General features: G+C 36.8%; 2 protein-coding genes across 4 annotated transcripts in view; one reads left to right on the forward strand and one right to left on the reverse strand.

Annotated features, from left to right (window-relative positions):
- Positions 1 to 9,100, forward strand: part of KLHDC2 (kelch domain containing 2) — a 12,181-nt gene extending 3,081 nt beyond the window's left edge. Inside the window, exons 2-13 of the mRNA XM_023255674.2 lie at positions 341 to 420; positions 2,212 to 2,329; positions 4,337 to 4,452; positions 4,764 to 4,845; positions 5,012 to 5,095; positions 5,604 to 5,684; positions 5,760 to 5,818; positions 6,435 to 6,544; positions 6,931 to 7,003; positions 8,358 to 8,445; positions 8,552 to 8,604; positions 8,791 to 9,100. Of these exons, the coding sequence (XP_023111442.1) occupies positions 341 to 420; positions 2,212 to 2,329; positions 4,337 to 4,452; positions 4,764 to 4,845; positions 5,012 to 5,095; positions 5,604 to 5,684; positions 5,760 to 5,818; positions 6,435 to 6,544; positions 6,931 to 7,003; positions 8,358 to 8,445; positions 8,552 to 8,604; positions 8,791 to 8,914 (1,068 nt within the window). The 3' untranslated portion in view covers positions 8,915 to 9,100. The remainder of the gene's footprint in view (positions 1 to 340; positions 421 to 2,211; positions 2,330 to 4,336; positions 4,453 to 4,763; positions 4,846 to 5,011; positions 5,096 to 5,603; positions 5,685 to 5,759; positions 5,819 to 6,434; positions 6,545 to 6,930; positions 7,004 to 8,357; positions 8,446 to 8,551; positions 8,605 to 8,790) is intronic.
- The window catches only part of NEMF (nuclear export mediator factor), a 57,179-nt gene continuing 42,586 nt past the window's right edge, over positions 8,066 to 22,658 (reverse strand). For 2 of the 3 annotated variants that reach the window (XM_045059887.1, XM_045059885.1), the window contains 8 exons: positions 21,577 to 21,730; positions 15,364 to 15,441; positions 13,639 to 13,836; positions 11,999 to 12,034; positions 10,984 to 11,084; positions 10,845 to 10,888; positions 10,686 to 10,765; positions 8,066 to 10,410 (listed from right to left, as the gene is read on the reverse strand). In XM_045059887.1, coding sequence (XP_044915822.1) covers positions 10,333 to 10,410; positions 10,686 to 10,765; positions 10,845 to 10,888; positions 10,984 to 11,084; positions 11,999 to 12,034; positions 13,639 to 13,836; positions 15,364 to 15,441; positions 21,577 to 21,730 — 769 coding nt within the window. In that variant the 3' untranslated portion in view covers positions 8,066 to 10,332. The remainder of the gene's footprint in view (positions 10,411 to 10,685; positions 10,766 to 10,844; positions 10,889 to 10,983; positions 11,085 to 11,998; positions 12,035 to 13,638; positions 13,837 to 15,363; positions 15,442 to 21,576; positions 21,731 to 22,658) is intronic. The other variant, XM_023255673.2, reaches the window with a different exon arrangement.

Genomic DNA, 22,658 nt, shown 5'->3' on the forward strand with positions numbered 1-22,658 from the left:
CATGGCATAGCTGACCTCTCCTGAAGTCATGCAGCTGAAACCTGGTGAATGGTCTGTTCAGCATAAAGTGACACTAGAGATTTCCTAGAGATGTCGTAACTTCCTGCATCATTGCACCTGCTGCATCAAAAACATGAATTAAGGGTTATCTATATTAAGCATTACTTTGAGTATGTGGCCTGGAGCAAGGAAGATTGTCCATTTGACAGTATTGTTAAGACCCATTTAACATCTCATAACTCTTATTACTATCTCAAACAAGGTAGATATGAAAAAATATACAGTAGTGCTTCTTTAGAATACCAATTATTTTTTATATTTGCTATTTTTTTTTTATTAGAGTAATCAAGTCAGAGGATTGTATGACTTTTATCTGCCTAGAGAAGAACTATGGATCTACAACATGGAGACTGGAAGATGGTAACTGTGGATATTATGAGGGGGACTAAAAAATTCAAGTAAGGTTGCAAATAAAAACTCTGTGAAGCCCATTCTAACAAAACTATTTTATTTGAAGACGCAGAGTTATCTCTATGTTCTAAAACCAACCTTGTACTAGTTTGGTTCAGCTGCTAAGCTTAGATACATTAGCAACTCTTCAGTAATTAGTTGGTGATTTTATTTTTTAAGTTTATTTGTTTTGAGAGAGAGAGAGAATCTCAAGCAGGCTCTGTGCCGACACAGGCCTGGAACCTACGAACCATGGGATCATAACCTGAGCCGAAATCAAGAGTCAAGATACTTAACCGACTGAGTCACCCAGGCACCCCTACTTGGTGCTTTTATGACCTTCGAAGAAACTTGTATTCAGAGCTCTATGTAGTATCATTGTAATACTAAAATAAAGAGGTAGATAGAGGCTTCCAATCCTGGAATGAAAATATTATAAAAGTTCCATGTGATGTTTTTTCAAGATGTTAGGTCTTCTGTTACGTGGAAAATGAGAAAATAATTTCTAGATTGTATCTGCTAGAAATAAAGGTGGTGTTTTATTTTAATGAGCTCTGCCATTAAAGTTTCTATACAAATCTCTTTAAAATAGTGTGTTTTGTTTAAAAAAAGGAGTTAAATTTGCCTTCCACACAACTGGGGATATTCTGAAAAGGATCTTTTGCCAGTCTTGTGACAGTGGTTCTCAAAGAGGCTCTTGGCAGAATCTTAAGAGTTCAACTAAAAATGGGGTGCCTGGATGGCCCTGTCGGTTAAGCATCCCACTTCGGCTCAGGTCACCATCTCACGTTTGTGAGCTTGAGTCCCACTTTGGGCTCTGTGCGGACAGCTCGGAGCCTGAAGCCTGCTTCAGATTCTGTGTCTCCCAGTCTCTCTGCCCCTCCTCCACTTGCCCTCTGTCTCTCAGAAATAAATAAATGTTGAAAAAATTTTCTTAAAAAGTTCAACTAAAACTAAGTCAGGATTATTTCTGTACATAGCAAATCAGTGTTGATCTGAGCTGTTGGCTCATCTGTGTTTTGTTTTGTTTTGTTTTTTTTCAAGAGAGAAATTGATAATGGTATTCCTTTAATAGGGGAATTCTACGAATTTTTAAAAAATTGAGCCCCATAACGAATTTGTAAAACTAAGCCTGCCAAAGTTAAAGCTTAGCATAAAGTGATACAGTGAGCAGAAGGCCTTAACAGTCCTATTAATACTGTGAATCTTAGGCCTTTTTGATTCAGATTCATTTTTAGATTCAGAAGGATTTAAAGCATGCAAAGCACTCCCAGGAGTGCCTGGCCTAGAGAAAGTATTACCCACGTGCCTGTAGTAGTACATTAGGTTTGAATCAGATTCATTTGAATGGCTAAAAGGTGACTAAATAAAACACACTTGTGGAATTAACCGGTCAGGAGTGGGATGTTTTCCTTTTAGGTACCTGGGTGACTCAAAACCAAAAACAAAATAGCCACTTATGGTTATATCAATAAAGAGCAGGTTAGTTTGAGAAACATAAAATGGTGTGCTCCTGGGCTTCCAGAGCTTCTCACCGTCCCTGTGTGTGGGGTCAGCTGGCGCAGCCTGTGGAATGGGTGAACAAAGAGGAAGGAACTCATTCTTTGAATTAATTTTAGATGTAGACGAGACTCCCAGACGCTATCTAGCCGGCCAGCCCATTTTATTTTTTCCTTTTATCGTGGGGATAGAAGAAAAACAAGTGACTTTTGCATTTCTTCTCTTTTGGGAAACATTTACATTCAGTCTTTTTGCCCTCAGGAAAAAAATTAACACAGAAGGGGATGTTCCTCCTTCTATGTCAGGAAGCTGTGCGGTGTGTGTGGACAGGGTGCTCTACTTGTTTGGAGGACACCATTCAAGAGGCAATACGAATAAGGTGAGTGTTTCTAAGGATTGTGGTTTAAGAGCTCAACTAAACATGGGGTGCCTGGGTGGCCCTGTTGGTTTTTACTCTTTTTCAGACAACCTCCGATTTCTAAGGTTAGCCCATACTTATTCCTGTCCCGGTTAAAACATGCATGTCCTTGATAACGGTATGAATGTGCATTTTAGTATTTTGTCTACCAGTCCGTATTTCTCTATGCCTTTTGTAAAGTCAACTTTGATAACTTGTTTGCAGTAATTTCCTGAGTGGGTTTTCTTTGTGCTCTTTGCAGCTGTGGTTCTCTTAGAACCCTGGGGTGTTAGATAAATATTAGCAAACCAAATGGAAACAAGATGCAATGATGAGGAGCAGGGTAAAATGAACAGACCACCACTCGGCTATGAGGATAAATTAATACAGAATTTTATATACTAAAATTCCCGTAATATGGTACCATAAGGTACTGTTGTTCAGACTTTGTGTTTTTTCCAAATAGGAAAAAGATTAACAGTTGTTTTCTCAGGCCAGCAAGACACAAATATCAATGAGAAAGATGCATATGATTTAGGGAGTCTCTTAATAAATTTATTTAGCAACGTAGCACCTTATATACTGAGCACTTGGTTAGACATTGGAGACACAGAGACGAATGATACAGTTCCCATCTCTAGGTGCTCACATCCTAGAGGGGATACACATAATAAGTAGATGGTTCCAGTAGCATATGATAAGAAGATACATAGAGCCTGGCTGATAAAATAGCTCAGTAAATATTGTTAAATCTGAAAAAGAATCCTTGACATTGTGTTTGGCAGGATGGAGGAAGAGAATAAGTAAAGTCTTTAACCAAGAGGGTTGAATAGAATCATAACTGGGAGAGGTAGCCAAGATGCAAGTATCAGGAGGCAGAAATATAAGCAAATGTTTTGTTCACGGAAATGCTAAGTGGTTTGGTGTGACTGGAGCATATGGCTGACAAAGTTTCAGACTATTCCTAGGAGCTCTAGGGATTTCTTTGAGATGCCTTGGGACCCCTGTGGGAGGAGCGTCATGGTGTTAGGCAGGCTTCAGATCACCCCCCTACCCCTCCATCTTAACAGGTGTAGCTCTACCTCAGTTAGGCTTTTGCTTAAGATTTTGTGTGAAGTTAAGGGTTCTGTGCCTGAAAGATTTTGCGAGGCACTGCTACAGGCTGTAGTGGAGGTGTGTGTGTTTTAGGGCAAGGAAGAGAAAAAGAACCTTAACACCACATGAAGCAGCTTGGGGAAAAAAAAGAAGCCGTGGCTTTAGGGGTAGACAGAAATGGCTAGAGTTGAGTATTTTTAAGTCTGATCAAAAGGAAGCTTAGGAGTCTTAGGAGAAGTAAAAAGATATACATATAATGGCCAGGTCTCTTCAAGTATCTGGATGTGAAACCTTGGAAAGACAGACCAGTACTTAATCTTTTAAGATTTATCCTTTGCTCCCAGAGTTAAGTAGGTGCTTAAGACATGTTTGTTAAATTGAATTTGAAGGTGAAATTGCTACGTTGAATTCTTCTGGTGATACGGTCTTCAAACCCATAAATTAGATTAGCATAACTCAAAGTGCCTATGTAAGGCACAATATACTTCTGTTACTTCATCAAAAAAATGAGGCTGTTAAACTGAGAACAAACTGAGGGCTGATGGGGGGTGGGAGGAAGGGGAGGGTGGGTGATGGGTATTGAGGAGGGCACCTGTTGGGATGAGCACTGGGTGTTGTATGGAAACCAATTTGACAATAAATTTCATATATTTAAAAAAAATGTGGCTATTAGGAAAAAAAAAATGAGCTCAACAGGGTGCTTAGCGACTTAGGTAATTTATATTCTGGTATAAGTTCCTTATGCATATTTGGACCAGTAACAGTCTGTAGTCACAATTGTAGAAGCACTGAATTAGATGACATTCCTATAGTCATAAATCACAACAAAACTAAATGCCAAGGTTGAGTTTCTTTTGCATAACCAAATCTAACTGAAATCATTGCTTCTGACAGTTCTACATGCTGGATTCAAGGTCTACAGACAGAGTACTACAGTGGGAAAGAATTGATTGCCAAGGAATTCCTCCATCATCAAAGGATAAACTTGGTGTCTGGGTATATAAAAACAAGTGAGTTAGCAGCCCCGTAGGTTTGGGTTTTTATGTGCAAAGTGGTTTGCCATTCAAGTATCCATAGCCCATAAACACTGTAACCCTAGAACATAACTTCTAGGGCCCATATGAGGATTATGTGAATTAATACATCAAAGCACTTAACACCTAAGACATAATTAGGCACAGTAGGCATTATTCTATGAATAAGAATTTTCATATACTCAAGCATGCCTTCTCAGTTCCTGGCATGACAAAAGAAAAACTTCTTGTAACTTCCTAACCTGTGGGTGTTAGAATTTTTAGTGTCTTGGTTTTTTATCAAACAGGTTAATATTTTTTGGAGGTTACGGATATTTACCTGAAGATAAAGTATTGGGAACTTTTGAATTTGATGAAACATCTTTTTGGGTAAGTGAAGTTTCATATTTGTATATGGTCTACTTAGTATGTTGAAATAATACATCTTATGTCTGCTAGTCTTGTTCATTTTGCCTTGTTCATAAACCAGACAAGGATATGTAATTTTACAAATATTATTTGAAAAATAACTCAGATTCTTACTCATTTTCTGTAGAATTCAAGTCACCCAAGAGGATGGAATGATCATGTACATATTTTAGACACTGAAACATTTATCTGGAGTCAGCCTATAACTACTGTGAGTTACTGAAGAATAATGAATTATTAAAGTAAGGCTACCTAGAGGAGAAAGGGAATTGGGGGGTGGTGTAAAATTGACAGTTCATTCTTGTTTTTCTGGAGAAAATCCATTGCTTTCATTATTCTCCACGAAGTCCATACCTCAGAAAAGTTTAATGAATGTGTGGACTAACCTGGCATCTACTATCTAATAGATGTTAAGGGGTATTGCTTATAACTAAATAAATGACCTGGCAGTAGACTGTTAATTAGATTTCTTTTTCCTCTGACGCAGGTGTCTTATAATGTGCTACCTTTTTATTTAAAAAAAAAAAACAAGCATTCCATTAACTAGTGCATTCAGTAATATATCTCCAAAATCTAAAATTACAGCTCCCAGGGTTAGTACTGCTGTTGACTAGACATCTGCACTTGAGCTTAAAAGCTCAAGCGTCTTGCATACCCTCATCCCACCTCTAGAGAAGACTGGTGTTTATTTTAAAAAATTGCTTTTGTGACTTTTATAGGGTAAAGCACCTTCACCTCGTGCTGCCCATGCCTGTGCAACTGTTGGAAACAAAGGCTTTGTGTTTGGAGGCAGATATCGAGTAAGTTTGTGAACAGTTTCAATGATTTGCTTATGAGTCATTCAAAATGATAATTACTTAATTATCCTTTTTCAGGATGCTAGAATGAATGATCTTCACTGTCTTAATCTGGATACGTGGGAGTGGAATGAATTGTATGTATCACTTTAGATAATTTCTAAAATTTTTTAATATTTTTATTCTGTTAGCATAGAAATTTAAGCAGGTAAATAACTGAATTTAAATAAACATGATGTCTAGATCCTGAAATAAGGAATTTTATTTTTTGATTTCCTGTTCCACAACATGTGCTCAATGTTTGTTGAAAAGGTCTAAAGTTCACTCTGCCTTCTAAAAACATAGTTAATACCAAGCATGCAGCTATTAATACCAAGAAGCTTTTGGGGCACCTGGGTGGCTCAGTCGGTTAAGCGTGTGACTTCAGCTCAGGTCATGATCTCATGGTTCATGGGTTCAAGTCCCGTGTCAGGCTTTATGTTGACGGCTCGGAGCCTGGAGCCTGCTCCTGGATTCTGTGTTTCCCTCGCTCTCTGCCCCTCCCCGACTTGTCCTCTGTCTGTCTCTCTCTCTCTCAAAAATAAATAAAACATTTTAAAAAATTAAAAAAAAAAATACCAAGAAGCTTTTTAAATTTAAAGTCTCTTCTGTCAAATATTCTGTATAAATTTTCACAGAAAATTTAAATATTTTTCCATATTAAACAGTAGCTACTTTTAAACACAGATATTGTAACTTAGCTATTATTTTCAGAATTCCACAAGGCATATGCCCAGTTGGCCGATCTTGGCATTCACTAACACCAGTTTCTTCAGATCATCTCTTTCTCTTTGGAGGATTTACCACTGATAAACAGCCACTAAGTAAGTCCTTTAAAAATATAAGAAATCATTATCATTCATATGTAATATATAAATAGAAGAAAATAATTCAGTCTATTTTAGATGTATCAGAAGGCTATAGGGTTGGTTGGAGGTTTGCTATTATTTTTGATCCTATAATAAATCTATAATTTTTTTTGTACTTTAACATCCATCTATTCTGTCCAGTGCAGCCCTTAAAAGCTCCACCTAAGGGTTGTGACATGCAAAGGGCTTACTTGATTAACTGCAGGGAAAAACCAGGATATTTACTTTCTCTTTCTACTTACAGTTTATTACCTTTCTTGCTAAAGCTGTGCCCTTTAAACATGAATGTCTCATTGACAAAATAATGTATTTCATGGCTCTTCTTTCTTCGCTTCAATCAGGTGATGCTTGGACTTACTGCATCAGTAAAAATGAATGGATACAGTTTAATCATCCCTATACTGAAAAGCCAAGGTATGAAGTATTTAAAAAGTAATTCTTGTACATCTTTATGGACTTCAATTCAGTACAAGACTGGGGACACCTGGCTGCCAGTCAGTAGAGCATGTGACTCTTAATCTCAAACAACCCTGAGTCCCACGTTGGGTATAGGGATTACTTAAAACCTTAAAAAAAGATGTACAAGACTGGTAATGATTGAGGAAATTGTGGCTGCATTACATCCACTATTCTTATGATAAACACCCTAGCATTCACTAAGGTTTAACATCCTACCTTTTTTTTTTTAATGTTTGAGAGAGAGAGAGTGCACACGTGTGAGCATGAGTGGGGTAGGGACAGAGAATTCCAAGCAGGCTCTGTGCTGGCAGTGTGCAGATGCAGGACCCAGTCTCAGGAACCGTGAGATTGTGACCTGAGCCCGTATCAACAGTCAGATGCTTAACAGACTGAGCCACCCATGCGCCCCTAACATCAAACCTTTTGAAAGAAAATAAAACCAATGCTATCCTTGTATTAAATGCTTTCTTTTCTGTCATGGTGCATGAAAAACAGGGCTGGATGTTGACTTCTGCTGTTTTTATCATAAAATTGATGTAGTTAAAATTTATAATCAAGGTCTTTACTCCAGTGAATTGAACTGCTTCTAAGTTTGTCACTTAAAAAAAAAAAACTGGAGAGAATTTCAAAACCTTGAAGAATGTATATGGGGGGGAAGTCCAGAACTTTCTATTAGATTGGTAGGAGCACTGTATAACAAATACTAAATCAATTCACCCAAAAAGAAGAGTTATTTTTGTTAATCTCAAGAAGAATTCTTACAAAAACTGCCAAAGCAAATGATATAGTCACAACTGGTATTCAAAGCATATTCAGGTAGGTCAGCCTGCATTTCCCCACAAGTCTCTAATTTAAGTACACTTATGCCATAAAGGCTTCATCTGGCAGAAAAATTCTTCCATAGAATTACCAGGCCTGAGACTTTGAGTAGGTCAGGCAGATTCACAGCATCCTTCAGATTTTTTCTTTAATGTCAACTGACCCTGCCTATGAAAAGAAGAAGATTGAGAGGGCATGTAGCACACATCTCCCGTAAGATTTTTATTGCTAACAAAGACCTAGAGAACAGATCATTCAGTTCAAACCCGTCATTGCATAAGTTAGGACTGGACCAGATAGATAAAATGGTAACATCCAGATAAAACAGACATTAATAGATTTTTCTAGCTTTTGCTACTTAAGATAATTGCTGCTCAACATTAGGTTTTGGTCTGTACTGAAGATCTCTAGTCTTTATTTCATCATTGTGTTCGTAGTGTAAATTGTCAACTTGGTGTCTGGGTAACTTAAAACTCTTGTTTTAAATTAGATTATGGCACACAGCTTGTGCCAGTGACGAAGGAGAAGTCATTGTTTTTGGTGGATGTGCCAATAACCTCCTTGTCCATCACAGAGCTGTAAGTGTATTAAGTATACTACCCTGTATTAAAGGACACTTCATCATATCTCTGAAACTTGTGGAGTACTTACTTTTTAATATGTTCTTCATTTTCTATCTTTCAGGCACACAGTAATGAAATACTTATATTTTCAGTTCAACCAAAATCTCTTGTAAGGTAAGTAACTTTTTACTTGGTACGCAGATTATTTTAAATTAGTGCTCTTGAAAAACCAGGCTTACAGATAATTTAAAGGCAATGACAAGTTTCCATTGATAAAACTAGTTCTTTAAACAAAGCGGGCTTTTGTTTTTTTGGTAATTCTTCAAACAGTAAATTTATTTTTCTCTTGTCCACTTTCAGGCTAAGCTTAGAAGCAGTCATTTGCTTTAAAGAAATGTTAGCCAACTCGTGGAACTGCCTTCCAAAACACTTACTTCACAGTGTTAATCAGAGGTTTGGTAGTAACAACACTTCTGGATCTTAAGGCTTCATAGATAATGCCTCTGATCACCTTGCATGGACAGCAATTCTGTAAACATCAGAGAGTGGCATCGTTTGTATAATTATATGCATTGTTGTAGTTTGCAGCTTTTTGGTTTTAATGTGCATGTGAATGGCCTAGAGAACCTATTTTTGTGTCTAAAGTTTACAATAAATGTATTTAACACCAGTAACTGTCTTCTATTAAAGCAAAAGAAAATGATACTTGGCTTTTTACCCCAAGGAATGGTTATTATATTTCCTTTTTGGTAACTTCAGGATATATAGCTATAGAAACATACTAATTATTCTTATCACTATCAAAATGGTGATGTTATTTTTTTAAATTTATATATATATATATATTTTTAAATAGCAAGAGTAGTCTGTTGTATTTACAACACTGGCTATATGTATAATTACAAACTTTTTTTTTTTTTTACATTAATTTCAAATGGAAAAACATTATCAACAGGACTAAGCTGGTAAAAGAAATTTTGGAAGGACCAACAGCTGTTTAGTGCTTTGACCTTAATGCTTTGGTATAGGGGCTGGGGCAAATGGTCATATTGACTGTAGGTAGCCATCATCTCATCATTTAAAAAGTGACAGCTTTTTAGCTCATAAAAGAATGGAAATGACGTAGGACTTTATTCTCCATTTGTTAGGAGACAGAAGAAGAAAGCTGTGTCAGGAGTCTTTAGTGGTAAGCCTAAAAGTGCACTTATGATATCCTAGGTTAAGATACTCTGTAACATGCTGATAATTACTAGAGGTAGAAAATAAAATGGTACAGAACTGAATGAGATTACAAGGAAGAAGTGAGGATGAAAAGTGAAGTTGTATAAATGAATGGAAATAATCAATACCATTTTTCCTAGGTGTTATTTCTTAGGCTGAATTATGTCTATTTTAAATCTGGTCTAATATATTTTTTGACAAGTACAGGTAACGGCAGAAGGCTTCCAAGACTTAATCCTAAATGTTTAACTGCCCCCAAGCCCCACCACCGCACCAGAACACGAAAAACCACCTGTGATTGGCCTGTAACAGAGCTCTGACACAGTACACGGTAGACGACCAAGTCAATGTCCGAGCAACTGAGCCACTTCACTCCAGTTTCTGTACAACATGAAATGAAAACTTAGTATTAACCTCCCAAATTTTAAGAAAACGTAGGAGAATAACTACAGATGTATACAATTAGCATTTAACTGTCCACAGATATTTTAGGAAATCCTATCCGCGTTTCCTCTCTATAAAACTGGAAAAAAAACAGTAAGTCCTTTTGGCGAATATAGCAAGGCAATGTTTAGTTCATTTTTAAATGCGGAAGTCTTGTTACAAGGTGTGTTTTCATCTCTGAACTTCCAAAAGGCTATAAAATTGGCTCTTCTCAAATATTTTAGGGTTTCATTTCAGCTATTTTCTTTTTACATTCAGAAGATTGGGTGCAGACACTTTGACTTTGCCAGGAATATTTCTTGATAAATCCGTGTCCTAAAAAAAGAGAATTGCTGAATATCTTCACATGCTATATGGTAGTCATGTTTCTTTTATGATAATTATGTGCCCTCTGCTGTCAAAAGAAAGGCATTTCCAAAATTTCCAACTGAAATGATCTTATTTTACTTCTTCTAGTAAGACAGCATTTTCTACCAAAACAAGAGCTGCAGCTTGGCATGTATTAAATAAAGAACCAAAAGTAGAAAAGTATAACTGCTAACATTTTTAACTGCACCACCCATCTCCAGACTTCTGGAGGAATACTTTACCTTTACACTGCGAAATAAGTCTTTTTCTCTTGCTGTTGCTTCTTTGGAATGCATGAAACTATTCAAGGCTGTTTTTGCAGCTGTAAATAAAAAATAGAAGAATCTACTTCTGTGCAGAGAAGAAGCGATCAAAATCATTCATAAAAAGATTTTAAATACCTTTTCCCTTTTTCTGAACTCCAGGAGTAAGTTTCACTTTGTATCTTTAAGAAGAAATTACATGTATTACTAAATAGAAATTTCAAAACAATTCATAACCATTATGTCAGCTATTTTGAGTAAACTAAAGACGACTTACTTATAGTTTGTCATGGTGGAGTAAGGGGCACAAATTGGGATGGCAAATAGTAATACATCTTCAGGATGTGGCTGCCCTGTCAAAGAGTCAAAGAGATTTTCCTAAAAGGGAAAAGAAAAACAATTATAAAATGCATACCAGTCCTAGAAAAAGGAAAACTCTAATATTTCAACTCATATTTTTATCATTTTTATCTTTTTCTGATCTTTTTTCCCCCACCCTTCCCTCGATAGACCTTCAGTCTTAAGACCAAGTGGTATTTATACTTCTATTCTTTACTAAAAATTTTTTCCATAGCATAATTCTCACATGATTTTCAAAATGGCACTTGTAAATACATACAAGGGAAAAAGGAGAAAAAACTTGTTGGATAACAGTACATTGCAGGAAACTGCTATGGATTAAAAATAATGTATAATAATGACCACAAATAGATTTAAATCCATTGCATGGAAATGAGACTGACACTTTGGCTAGACCACTAGTTCCTGACCACGGGGATTTTTCTGTCCCCATTCCCCATTCCCCTCGGCCCCTGGACACTTTTGCCTGTTCTTAAGGAAGAATCTTCTAGCCTTCTTAGAGTTGCTCTTTGGTGGGCTGCCTATAAGATGAGCCGTATTTATTTAGCAACATGAATAACCTTAGACAAGATGCTTGGTGTTCAAGTAGTGTTTACTATGTGCCATGGACTTCTCTAAATGCTTCATGTGTATTTTCAAAATAACTCTCTCCTGGTAAGGACAATTATCCCCACTCTTCAGATGAGGAAACAGAAGCACAAAAAACAATGGCTCAAGGTTGCAATTATATGTAGCAAAGTTAGGATTTAAACCCAAAATGTTGGACTCCAGAGCCTGTGATCTTGTCTTAGCTTTTAAAGTTTTAATTAGTGCTTGCTTCGGCAGCACATACACTAAAGTTTTAATTAGTTAGAAACTGTGTGTCAAATGTTCTGGGAACTAGACTGTAGTCATTGTGTGTCACTGTAGAGACCCCAACACAAAAATCATACCTCATTACCCTGTTGATCCAGATCTTGCTCTTCCTGCTCCAAACATAAAATTTTAAAAGTCAGCTATAACTTAAATTGAAATTCCACATGATTAAAAACTATGAAGAGAAAAAAATATTAATATAGCAAGATTGTCACATTGAACCAACAGGTTATGGACCCCAAGAATGTATTCTTCAGTATCACAAAACTCTAGTGAATTAATTTGTGCATCTAATATTTTATTTTATTTTATTTTTTAACATTTATTTTTATTTTTGAGACAGAGACAGAGCATGAACGGGGGAGGGTCAGAGAGAGGGAGACACAGAATCTGAAACAGGCTCCAGGCTCTGAGCTGGCAGCACAGAGCCCAATGTGGGGCTCGAACTCATGGACCGCGAGATCATGACATGAAGTCGGACGCTTAACTGACTAAGCCACCCAGGTGCCCTGTGCATCTAATATTTTAGAGAACAATGCAATTCAAAGAGAAAAAGGATTGTTCTCTGAAGTTTTTTTGTTTTTTAAGGACTTTCATTTGGAGTACATGCTAAAACAGTAAAATGTAAAATGCCAATTTAAAATTACAACTAAATCTGATGTTTGCCAAAAGAAAATGGAGAATCCTAGGGAACAGAACTTTTATTTTTTAGTCTTTCAACAGTTCTAAGAATTTTTCACTATTAAGGTAAGCTTAGGGGCGCCTGTGTGTCTCAAGTTGGTTAAGCGTCTGACTCTTGATTTTGGCTCAGGTCATGATCTCACCAACTGTGAGCTTGAGCCCCACATCGGGCTCTGTGCTGTATGGAGCCTGCTTGAGACTCTCTCTCTCACACACACACACACACACAATAGGTAAATATAAAAGAAAAAGGTAAGTTTAATTTTGTTTTGCTTTGCTTAGATTATCTCCAGATAGATTTTTTATGTATGATTCATTACACCCCAATATTTATGAGTTTACAGTTTACAGAATTACAAATATGAGAACAGTGTAAAAAAATCTGAGGATCAAACTGAGTTATAACATCACTAAACAGTAACATTGTCCAGAGGAAAAAAACAGTAACACATTTAGAATCCCTGTAAGCATTATCTGCACTGAACAGAGCAAACCATTCTAACCAAAGCTTTAACTGCAATAAATAAAATACAGGCTAAGTGAAATTTTTTCCAACTTTATAAAATCATTTGCTCAAGATGTCAAGATCTCAGGCAACCATCTTAACTGGAAAAAAGTTAACTTCTAACTGGTTTTTCAACCAGAGCACTTGGCAGTTTCAACATTATGTAAGATAATACAGCATATATTCTCATAGAAAAATCTAGAGTAGCGCAAATTTATTCCTACTCCTCTTCAAGATAATCCCAATTATTTGTCTTATTTTAACGAAGTTCCCACTAGAATCAAAGCCTCTCCATACAATTCTTTTCTAAAGGCTTGTGATAAACTACTTACCTATGAACATGACCATTTTTACGCTTACATCCTGGAAATGTAGTCTTTTAGGTTGTATTTCTAAAATGACTTTTCCATTAAGGATAAAGTTACCACTTGTCCTGGTTTTAGCACTTGTAAGCCTCATATTTTGGGAACCTGAGGTGGTTAGTGACCCTAATTAATGAAGCAAAAGCCCACATATGTGTGGTAGCCTTACCTTGTCATCATGTGGATCATCTACAGCCAAGTCTTGTAACTCTGGAGTTACAACCTCAAGGGAGGGAGTTTCTTTCTTTAGGCTGTCTGAAGCCCTTTGTCCACCTCTAGGTTTCTGGGGCTGTTTCTTCACAGGTTCATCCTTTGTTTTTCCTTTCTTCCCCTTCTTCCCCTTTTCTTCTTTGTTTGAACCTGCAGACTTTAATTCATAGAGGTAAAATAATGTAAGTATGTTCAATATTGTCAATATTTTAAAAGTTTTTTATTTATTTGTTTAATTTACACCCAAGTTAGCATACAGTGCAACAATGATTTCAGGAGTAGATTCCTTAATGCCCCTTACCCATTTAGCCCACCCCCCCCCCCACCACTCCAGTAACCCTCTGTTCTCCAGATTTGAGTCTATTATGTTTTGTCCCCCTCCCTGTTTTTATATTATTTTTGCTTCCCTTCTGTTAATATGGTTTGTATCTTAAAGTCCTCATACGACTGAAGTCATCATATGATATGTCTTTCTGTAATTTCGCTTAGCCTAATACCCTCTAGTTCCATCCATAGTTGCAAATAGCAAGATTTCATTCTTTTGATTGCCAGGTAAGACTCCATTGTATATATATACCACATCTTTATCCATTCATCCATTGATGGACATTTGGGCTCTTTCCATACTTTGGCTATTGTTGATAGTGCTGCTGTAAACACTGGGGTGCATGTGTCCCTTCGAAAAACCATACCTGTATCCCATGGATAAATGCCTAGTAGTGCAATTGCTGGGTCCTAGGGTAGTTCTATTTTTAATTTTTTGAGGAACCTCCATACTGTTTTCCAGAGTGGCTACACCAGCTTGCATTCCCACCAGCAGTGCAAAAGAAATCCTCTTTCTCCACATTCTTGCCAACATCTGTTGTTGCCTGAGTTGTTCATTTTAGCCATTCTGACAGGTGTAAGGTGGTATCTCGTTGTGGTTTTGATTTGTATTTCCCTTAAGATGAGTGATGTTGAGCATGTTTTCATGTGTCAGTTGGCCATCTGGATGTCTTCTTTGGAGAAGTGTCTATTCATGTCTTTTGCCCATTTCTTCACTGGATTATTTGTCTTTTGGGTGTTGAGTTTGAAAAGTTCTTTACAGATTTTGGATCCTAACCCTTTAGCTGATATGTCATTTGCAAATATCTTCTCCCATTCCGTCAGTTGCCTTTAGTTTTGCTGATTGTTTCCTTCTCTGTGCAAAAGCTTTTTATTTTGATGAGGTCCCAGTATTTCATTTTTGCTTTTGTTTCTCTTGCCTCTGGAGACATGTTGAGTAAGAAGTTGCTGCAGCCAAGATCAAAGAGGTTTTTGCCTGCTTTCTCCTCGAGGATTGATGGCTTCCTGCTTTACATTTAGGTCTTCTATCCATTTTGAGTTTATTTTTGTGTATGGTGTAAGAAAGTGGTCCAGGTTCATTCTTCTGCATGTCGCTGTCCAGTCTTCCCAGCACCACTTGCTGAAGAGACTGTCTTTATTCCACTGGATATTCTTTCCTGCTTTGTCAAAGATCAGTTGGCCATACGTTTGTGGATCCATTTCTGGGTTCTCTATTCTGTTCCACTGATCCGAGTGTCTGTTTTTGTGCCAATACTGTCTATATTTTAACAAAAATGTATTGAATCCTACCATATGATAGGCCGTGGTCTGGATGCTCCTTAAAAAACAAAGGAAGAAAAGACTTTTAGATGTTACTTACCCCCAGCAATTTCATGATGAGTTCACGTTCTTCTTCATCTTGGTCTTTGTATTTTTCCTTCATTTTTTTCATTTTACTCTACAAAATCAAAAGATTTTACTTGGAAAACTTCAGTTAAAAAATGTCAACAAATGTTTGTAAAGAAAAGGTGCTCCTGGGGCGCCTGGGTGGCTCAGTCGGTTGAGCGTCCGACTTCGGCTCAGGTCATGATCTTGCAGTCTGTGAGTTCGAGCCCCACATCGGGCTCTGTGCTGACAGCTCGGAGCCTGGAGCCTGCTTCAGATTCTGTGTCTCCCTCTCTCTCTGGCCCTTCCCTTCTTGAGCTCTGTCTCTCTCTCTCTCTCAAAAATAAACAAGCATTAAAAAAAAAAAATTAGAAAAAAAAAAAAAAGGTGCTCCTATTCTCTGTCAGAAATGGTTACCAAGCAAGGTACCATTATAATAAACAACATGGAGGCTAAGAAGATGGATAAACCATAGTCCTCAGCCTCAAGGAGTTTACCATCTGGTAGAAAAAAATACATATAAGAGCAAGGATAAATTAATGCAACATATTCTAAATGCAAACATTATTCCTAAGATACTTCAGAGAAAGAAATTTCTTTCAGCTTAAGCAAGAACTGTGGGGAAGAAATAAAATAAAACTTGAAAGTCTTAAGTAAATTTTACAGTATCAGGGATTATATAAAAAGCAGGATTATAAGGTAAAAACAGGACAGTATACTAACAGCAAGTTATTGCATTTGGTTGGAGTCAGAATATACATATAGAGGAAGAACAGGAAACAAGGCAGCAAAGCTAGTCTGGATAAAGGCAAGGCACTTAAAGCTTTGAATTTTCTCAACAAACTGGCTTTAATCTTTACCTTTTACCTGGGCTACACTTCCAAATCACCTAGTAATTTTTTTTTTCGTCTAGTAATTTTTAAAAACAGACATCTAGGCCTCACCTCCAAAGATTTTATTTTTGTCTTTATTAATCTTAGCTGGGGCCCAAATACAAATTTTACAAGATCTTATAAATCTTGTAAAATCTTTACAAATTTTAAAGATTTCTTTAAACAGGACACAAAAAAAAACTATAAAAGATTGGTGATTCAGATTTCATTAAAATTAACAGATGCTGCTCATCAAAAACACATGAAAAAAAAGCAAGACTGAGGGTGCCTGGTGGCTCAGTGAGCTGAGCATCTGACACTCAATTTTGGCTTGGGTCATGATCCCAGGGTCATGGAATCAAGCCCTGTGTTGGGGCCCTTGATGAGCATGGAGCCTGCCTGGGATTCTGTTTCTCCCTCTGCCCCTCTCTCTCCAGCTCAAGAGCTCCCTCTCTGCCTAAAATAAAAAAATAAAAAAAGGAAGCCTGAAAAGTATTTCTAACCTATACATCCAAGAAAAGACCTATATTCAGAATTTCAAAGAACTCATATACATTAATGACAAAGCTGGACAACCTAATTTTTACAACTGGGCACTTCAAAAAGAGGACAGATGTCTAATAAACATGAAAAAGTGTTCAATATCATTAGTATTCAGGGTCATACAAATTAAAGCCAGAATAAGACTGTGGTATATACATGCTTGAATGACCAAAAGACTCCTGACGATACCAAATGTTACAATGCAGAACAATTATAATTCGGATATTCTGCTTAAGAGGAAATTGGTGAAGTACTCCAGAAAACTGGTAGTTATCTACTAAAGCCAAACACAACATGAATGCTATAAATCAGCATTCAACTCTTAGCTATACACAACAGCGATTAAGATTTTTTTTTTTTTGGTGGGAATACTAATTAGGCGCAAGTGCGGGCTTTCTGGAAGAGTGAGTACTGGAAACATTTAAGTATCACATGATGGTGGCTTCACAGATACACGTGTGTTTAAAAATTCACTGATCTAAACAGTCTAGATTTGTGCATTTTACTATATGTACATTATGCCTCAAAAACAAAAACAACCCTGAAAGGGGGGCCTGGATGGCTCAGTCTACTAATCGTCCGACTTCAGCTCAGGTCATGATCTCACGGTTCGTGGCTCTGTGCTGACAGCTTGGAGCCTGGAGCCTGCTTCAGATTCTGTGTCTCCCTCTCTCTCTTGCACTCCCCCACTTGTACTCTCTCTCAAAAAAAGTAAAAGCATTAAAAAAAAATTTCTTTTTAACCTGACAGTAAAATGAACAATATTATCATGAAACTGAACCAAGAAATGGAAAACCCAATGAAAAGAACAGTTTGGAAAACAGAAGTTAGGAAACTCAACTTTGAAGAAACAAAACTGAATGGACCTATCATCACTGGAGAAAATTTAATTAGCATATACAGTACAACTTTGGTTTCAGAGCATAATCTGTTCCATATACATGCTTACAGTCCTAAGCACTTGTATATTTTTTGTTTTAATGTTTCATTTATTTTTGAGAGACAGACAGAGTGCAAGCAGGGAGGGGCAGAGAGAGAGAGACACAGAATCCAAAGCAGGCTCCAGGGTCTGAGCTGTCATCACAGAGCCCGACACAGGGCTTGAACTCAGACCATGGGATCGTGACCTGAGCCGAAGGCCGCTTGGCCAACTGAGCCACCCAGGTGCACCCCCCCTCCTTTTTTTTTAATGTCTAAGCACTTGTATATCAAAGTGAATTTCAAGAACCATTGGCTCCATTGTGATCCAGCATCACATACCACTCGTATTCCAAGATATTGCTCGTTTATCATTAGCTAAAATTTATTAGAAATGTGTGCTGCTCTTGTGAAACACTCACAGAACAAGTTACTGGTGCAGCCTCTCTGGAAAACAGTATGGAGGTTCCTCAAAAAACTAAAAATAGAACTACCCTACGACCCAGCAATTGCACTAGTAGGCATTTATCCAAGGGATACAGGTGTGCTGTTTCGAAGAGACACATGCACCCCCATGTTTATAGCAGCACTATCAACAATAGCCAAAGTATGGAAAGAGCCCAAATGTCCATCGATGGATGAATGGATAAAGATGTGGTGTGTGTGTGTGGGTGTGGGTGTGGGTGTGTGTGTGTGTGTGTACACACACACACACACCCACACCCACACACACACCCACAATGGAGTATTACTCAGCAATCAAAAAGAATGAAGTCTTGCCATTTGCAACTACATGGATGGAACTGGAGGGTATTATGCTAAGTGAAATTAGAGAAAGACAAAAATCATATGACTTCACTCATCTGAGGACTTTAAGAGACAAAACAGATGAACATATGGGAAGGGAAACAAATATAAAAACAAGGAGGGGGGACAAAACAGAAGAGACTCATAAATATAGAGAACAAACTGAGGGTTACTGGACGGGTTATTGGGGGGGGTGGGCTAAATGGATAAGGGGCACTAAGGAATCTACTCCTGAAATCATTGTCGCACTATATGCTAACTAATTTGGATGTAAATTAAAAAAGTAAAGAGCCAAAAGTAAAGTACAGAAACCAAGAGAGGGGGATGAACAATATGATCTTCGTGTATGTGACTTCTTCCCAAAATTGGTATTTTGTACAACGAAGGCAGAAATTTGGTCTTTCTTGTTTACCACTGAATGTGCAGTACCTAGCAGGGTAGCTGGTACAAAGTAAAAGTAAAACCTTGCATTGCAAGTAACCTGTTCTGCATGTGTTCCACAAGACAAGCAAACATTTCTAATAAATTTTAACTTGATAAATGAGCGATGTCTTGCAACACGAGTATTACGTGACACCGAATGTCACATGATCACAAATTTCCTGATTACAAAGTGCTTTGGATAACAAGCATGTTTCCAGAACCGATAATGCTCACAAACCAAAGTTTTACTATACTTAAAAACCGACCCACAAACTGCCAAAACACCAGGTCCAGTTATAAGCAAACGCTATCTATCACATTTCAAGGAACGATCTCCATTTTATACAAAGTTCTAGAGAGCAGAAAAAGGAAAACCTTCCAAACTTATTTTATGAAACTGGTATAACCTAGATAGCAAAACCCCAAGGGCAGTATGAAAAATCAGAGGCCAATTTAATCGATTTTCTTAAGTAATTTACCACATTAACTAAGGGAAGAAAAAGCATAAGGAATGCAGAAAAGGCATTCAATAAATTTAATATTAAAAATAACCCTTCATAAAGGCTATCTACCAACCGACAACTCCCGGGAAACATCCCACAATGATAAAAATCTTAGCAACAGTCCCTTTAATGTATAATTAACAAAGATACACCCTGTTATTACTTCTATGCAACACTGTACTAATGTTTGAGCCAATGCAAAAAACAGAAGTAATAGATATTAGGATTAGAAGAAAAGCCATTATTTGGAGACACTAATGCTGCCTACAAATGGAATACTAAAATGTACAGTAAGATTACCTAATACTAAATCAATGTAAGAAAATCATCTCCCCACAAACCAGTAATGATAGGAAGTGAAAGTTTTAAAAATATACCATTAACAAAAAGTAAGAAAAATTAGAAGCAGGAACAGATAAGATGTATAAAACTCTATGGGAAAATATATCTTTACTGAAGACTATAAAATATTCTTACAAGACTATAGTCACATTCACGGACAGGTAAACTCAATGTGGTAAAGATGAAAGTTCTCCACAAAATTATCTAAAACTTCAATGTCTTTTAATAAAGACCCTCAGGATTTGCCTTGGAACTTTATCTGCAGAATATTTCATTGTATGAAAGCACCATGTTATTTTATGTTGTTGGGCATTTAAGATTTTTTTCAATTTTTGGTTTGTTTTTTGCAATTACAAATATCAACCTGATGAATATCCTTATGCTAGTGCATGCACATGATTTTTTTAGGATAAATTCCTAAAGGTAGAATTGCTGAGTCAAAGGGTCAATACATTGATAGGACTCTTGATGGGAATTCCCATGGTGTGCACTCAAACATTTACTGAATGACTGAATACACATTTTCTATTAATTTGATGGGTGGAATTTCCTTTTATCACTTTTTTTTTTTTTTTCACATTTGCCATCGGTCTTTCCATTTTATAAATGGTTCTTTTTGTCACCTGGAAGTATTTTTTTTTTTAACATGACTAACCACTAATTTTGAATATTTGATACTTTCCCCAATAATCTGTAATAGTATTTTATCACATACTAAATGTTTAAATATTACAGTTAATGTCCTATGTCTAGATTTTATTCAGTTTCACTTTTTGTATTTGGCTTTTTCTATGTTAATACCATACTGTTTTAATAGTTCTAACATGAAATGTTTTACTACCTAGTAAGGAAATCCCTCCTCAATCTTCTTTTTCAAGATTTCCTTAGCAACTCTCTAATATTTACTCTTTGAAATGAACTTTAGAATTATTTTATCAAGTAAGTTAAAATCTCAATTGTGATTAAAGTCATGTTGAATGTACAAGTTTATTTGAGAGAACATGCACGGTAGGCAAAGAGAAAGAGGGAGAGAGTATCCCAAGCAGGCTCCACACTGTCATAGTGCAGAACCCAATGTGAGCTCGAACTCACAAACCATGAGATCATGACCTGAGCCAAACTGAGTCGGTGGCTTAACCGACTGAGCCACCCAGGTGCCCCTGAATGTAATTATATTTTTCTCTTCCATATGCTCAGCACATCCCTTTATTTTTTTGAGGTCCACTGGACAAAAAAAATCCAGGAAATTGTGACCACTATGGATGGAGGGAAAATCATAAAACATGACGTTTATTAAGATTTCAAAGGAATTTAATTTTTATAGTGATAAATGGATACATATTAGCTCACAATTTCCTCTTTTTACACTGCTACAGCACTTTTTAAAGTATATTCTGTATCTACTACCTCTTCCTTCATTATCCACCTTTAATAAGAAATATAGGACCTCTAACCAAAATCTCATTAATATTTGTAAAAAACAAGTATCACTAAATATCACTAACGACCAGCACCAGCTGTTACTAGCAGAGTGTCACTAGCAAATCACAATCTTCTAATTCTTCTTCTACATAAAATGAGAGCTTGTATCTAGATGATCTTCAAGGAACATAGAACAGTGATCTCCATGTTCCCCAAACCTTGTCTCTTTTTAACTAATTTTCAAAGAAACTCACATAGGATTATTTTTTTGCCTACATCTTTTGTTTCGCTTAAACTTAAAAAAAATTAAGAGCCTCATAACTTCATTTGTGAGCCAAAGAGTACTAAGTTTAACAGTTCACTCCCAAGTTTTATTACCTTTTGTCCTCGCTTCATTGGCTGCACAGCTGGGACACTTTTGCTTGTGTTCTGATGAGTTTCAATGTGTAGAGCATTTTCTTTTTCTTTGTCCTTTACCTCTATCACTTCTAAATCCCCTGAGTCACTTGGAAGCTTTTTCTTCTTCATTTCCCTAAACATAAATGAAATGGGAACATCTAATTCTTTGAATTTCAAATCTTTAGTGCCTTAAAATAGTACAGGGGAAGGAGAACATGTACAATATGTAAAAGATCATGGCTCCTGCTTAACTTCATAACCACCAGGCTACACTATAAAAGAAGCACAAATCATCACACTGGAAAAAGTTGAAAATTTTTTGTTCATGGATTTATCATTCTGTCAGCCAGGCTTAATACACCGTTACACCCTTTACTTATCCTTACTCAGTAGCCACATTCAGTCCCTTCACGCCTTAATGACCAGGCACTGGGATCTGCAGTCTTAAGTCAGCATGGCCTTGACTGATCTTAAATATTCAATAAAATATCTGTTGCCAGGCTAGTTGAATAAATAATGGATAAAAATATGCAGATTAAGGAGGAAGGGGAAATTCTATTACTATGCTATTTTTCATGTGCAATCTTTTTATCCCCACTGCCACTGTCCAGTCCAGGTCCTCATCACTTCCTACCTAGACCTTCCTCCAGTGTTTCCCCGTAATCCGCTCTATGTGAACTTCTAGTCTTCCTACCTGTATCCCATTCCCATTTAAAGTCTCCCAAAAGTGCTCATCACTTTCAGGAGAAAGTCCAAAAACCCTTAATTTATCATTCTAATAACTTCTCCACTTTTGGTCCAAATTCACTTTGCCAATCTTACCATCTACCAGTTCACAAACATGAACTTTTTGCTCCTTTCACCTCAGTCTATCATTTCCCCAAAGCACTATGTGTAATATTTCCAATTCCGTGCCCTGTTCTGTTCATGCTTATTTTCTTCTGAATCTCTGACCATCTTACCTTCATTTACCTAAATAAGTTCTAACACATCTTTAAGGTATACTTATGATGGTATTTCCCAAAACACCTGAACTCATAGCAATTTCTTACCCCTGAACT

The sequence above is a fragment of the Felis catus genome, chromosome B3 (genome assembly GCF_018350175.1).
Source record: "Felis catus isolate Fca126 chromosome B3, F.catus_Fca126_mat1.0, whole genome shotgun sequence".
Lineage (NCBI taxonomy): Eukaryota > Metazoa > Chordata > Mammalia > Carnivora > Felidae > Felis > Felis catus.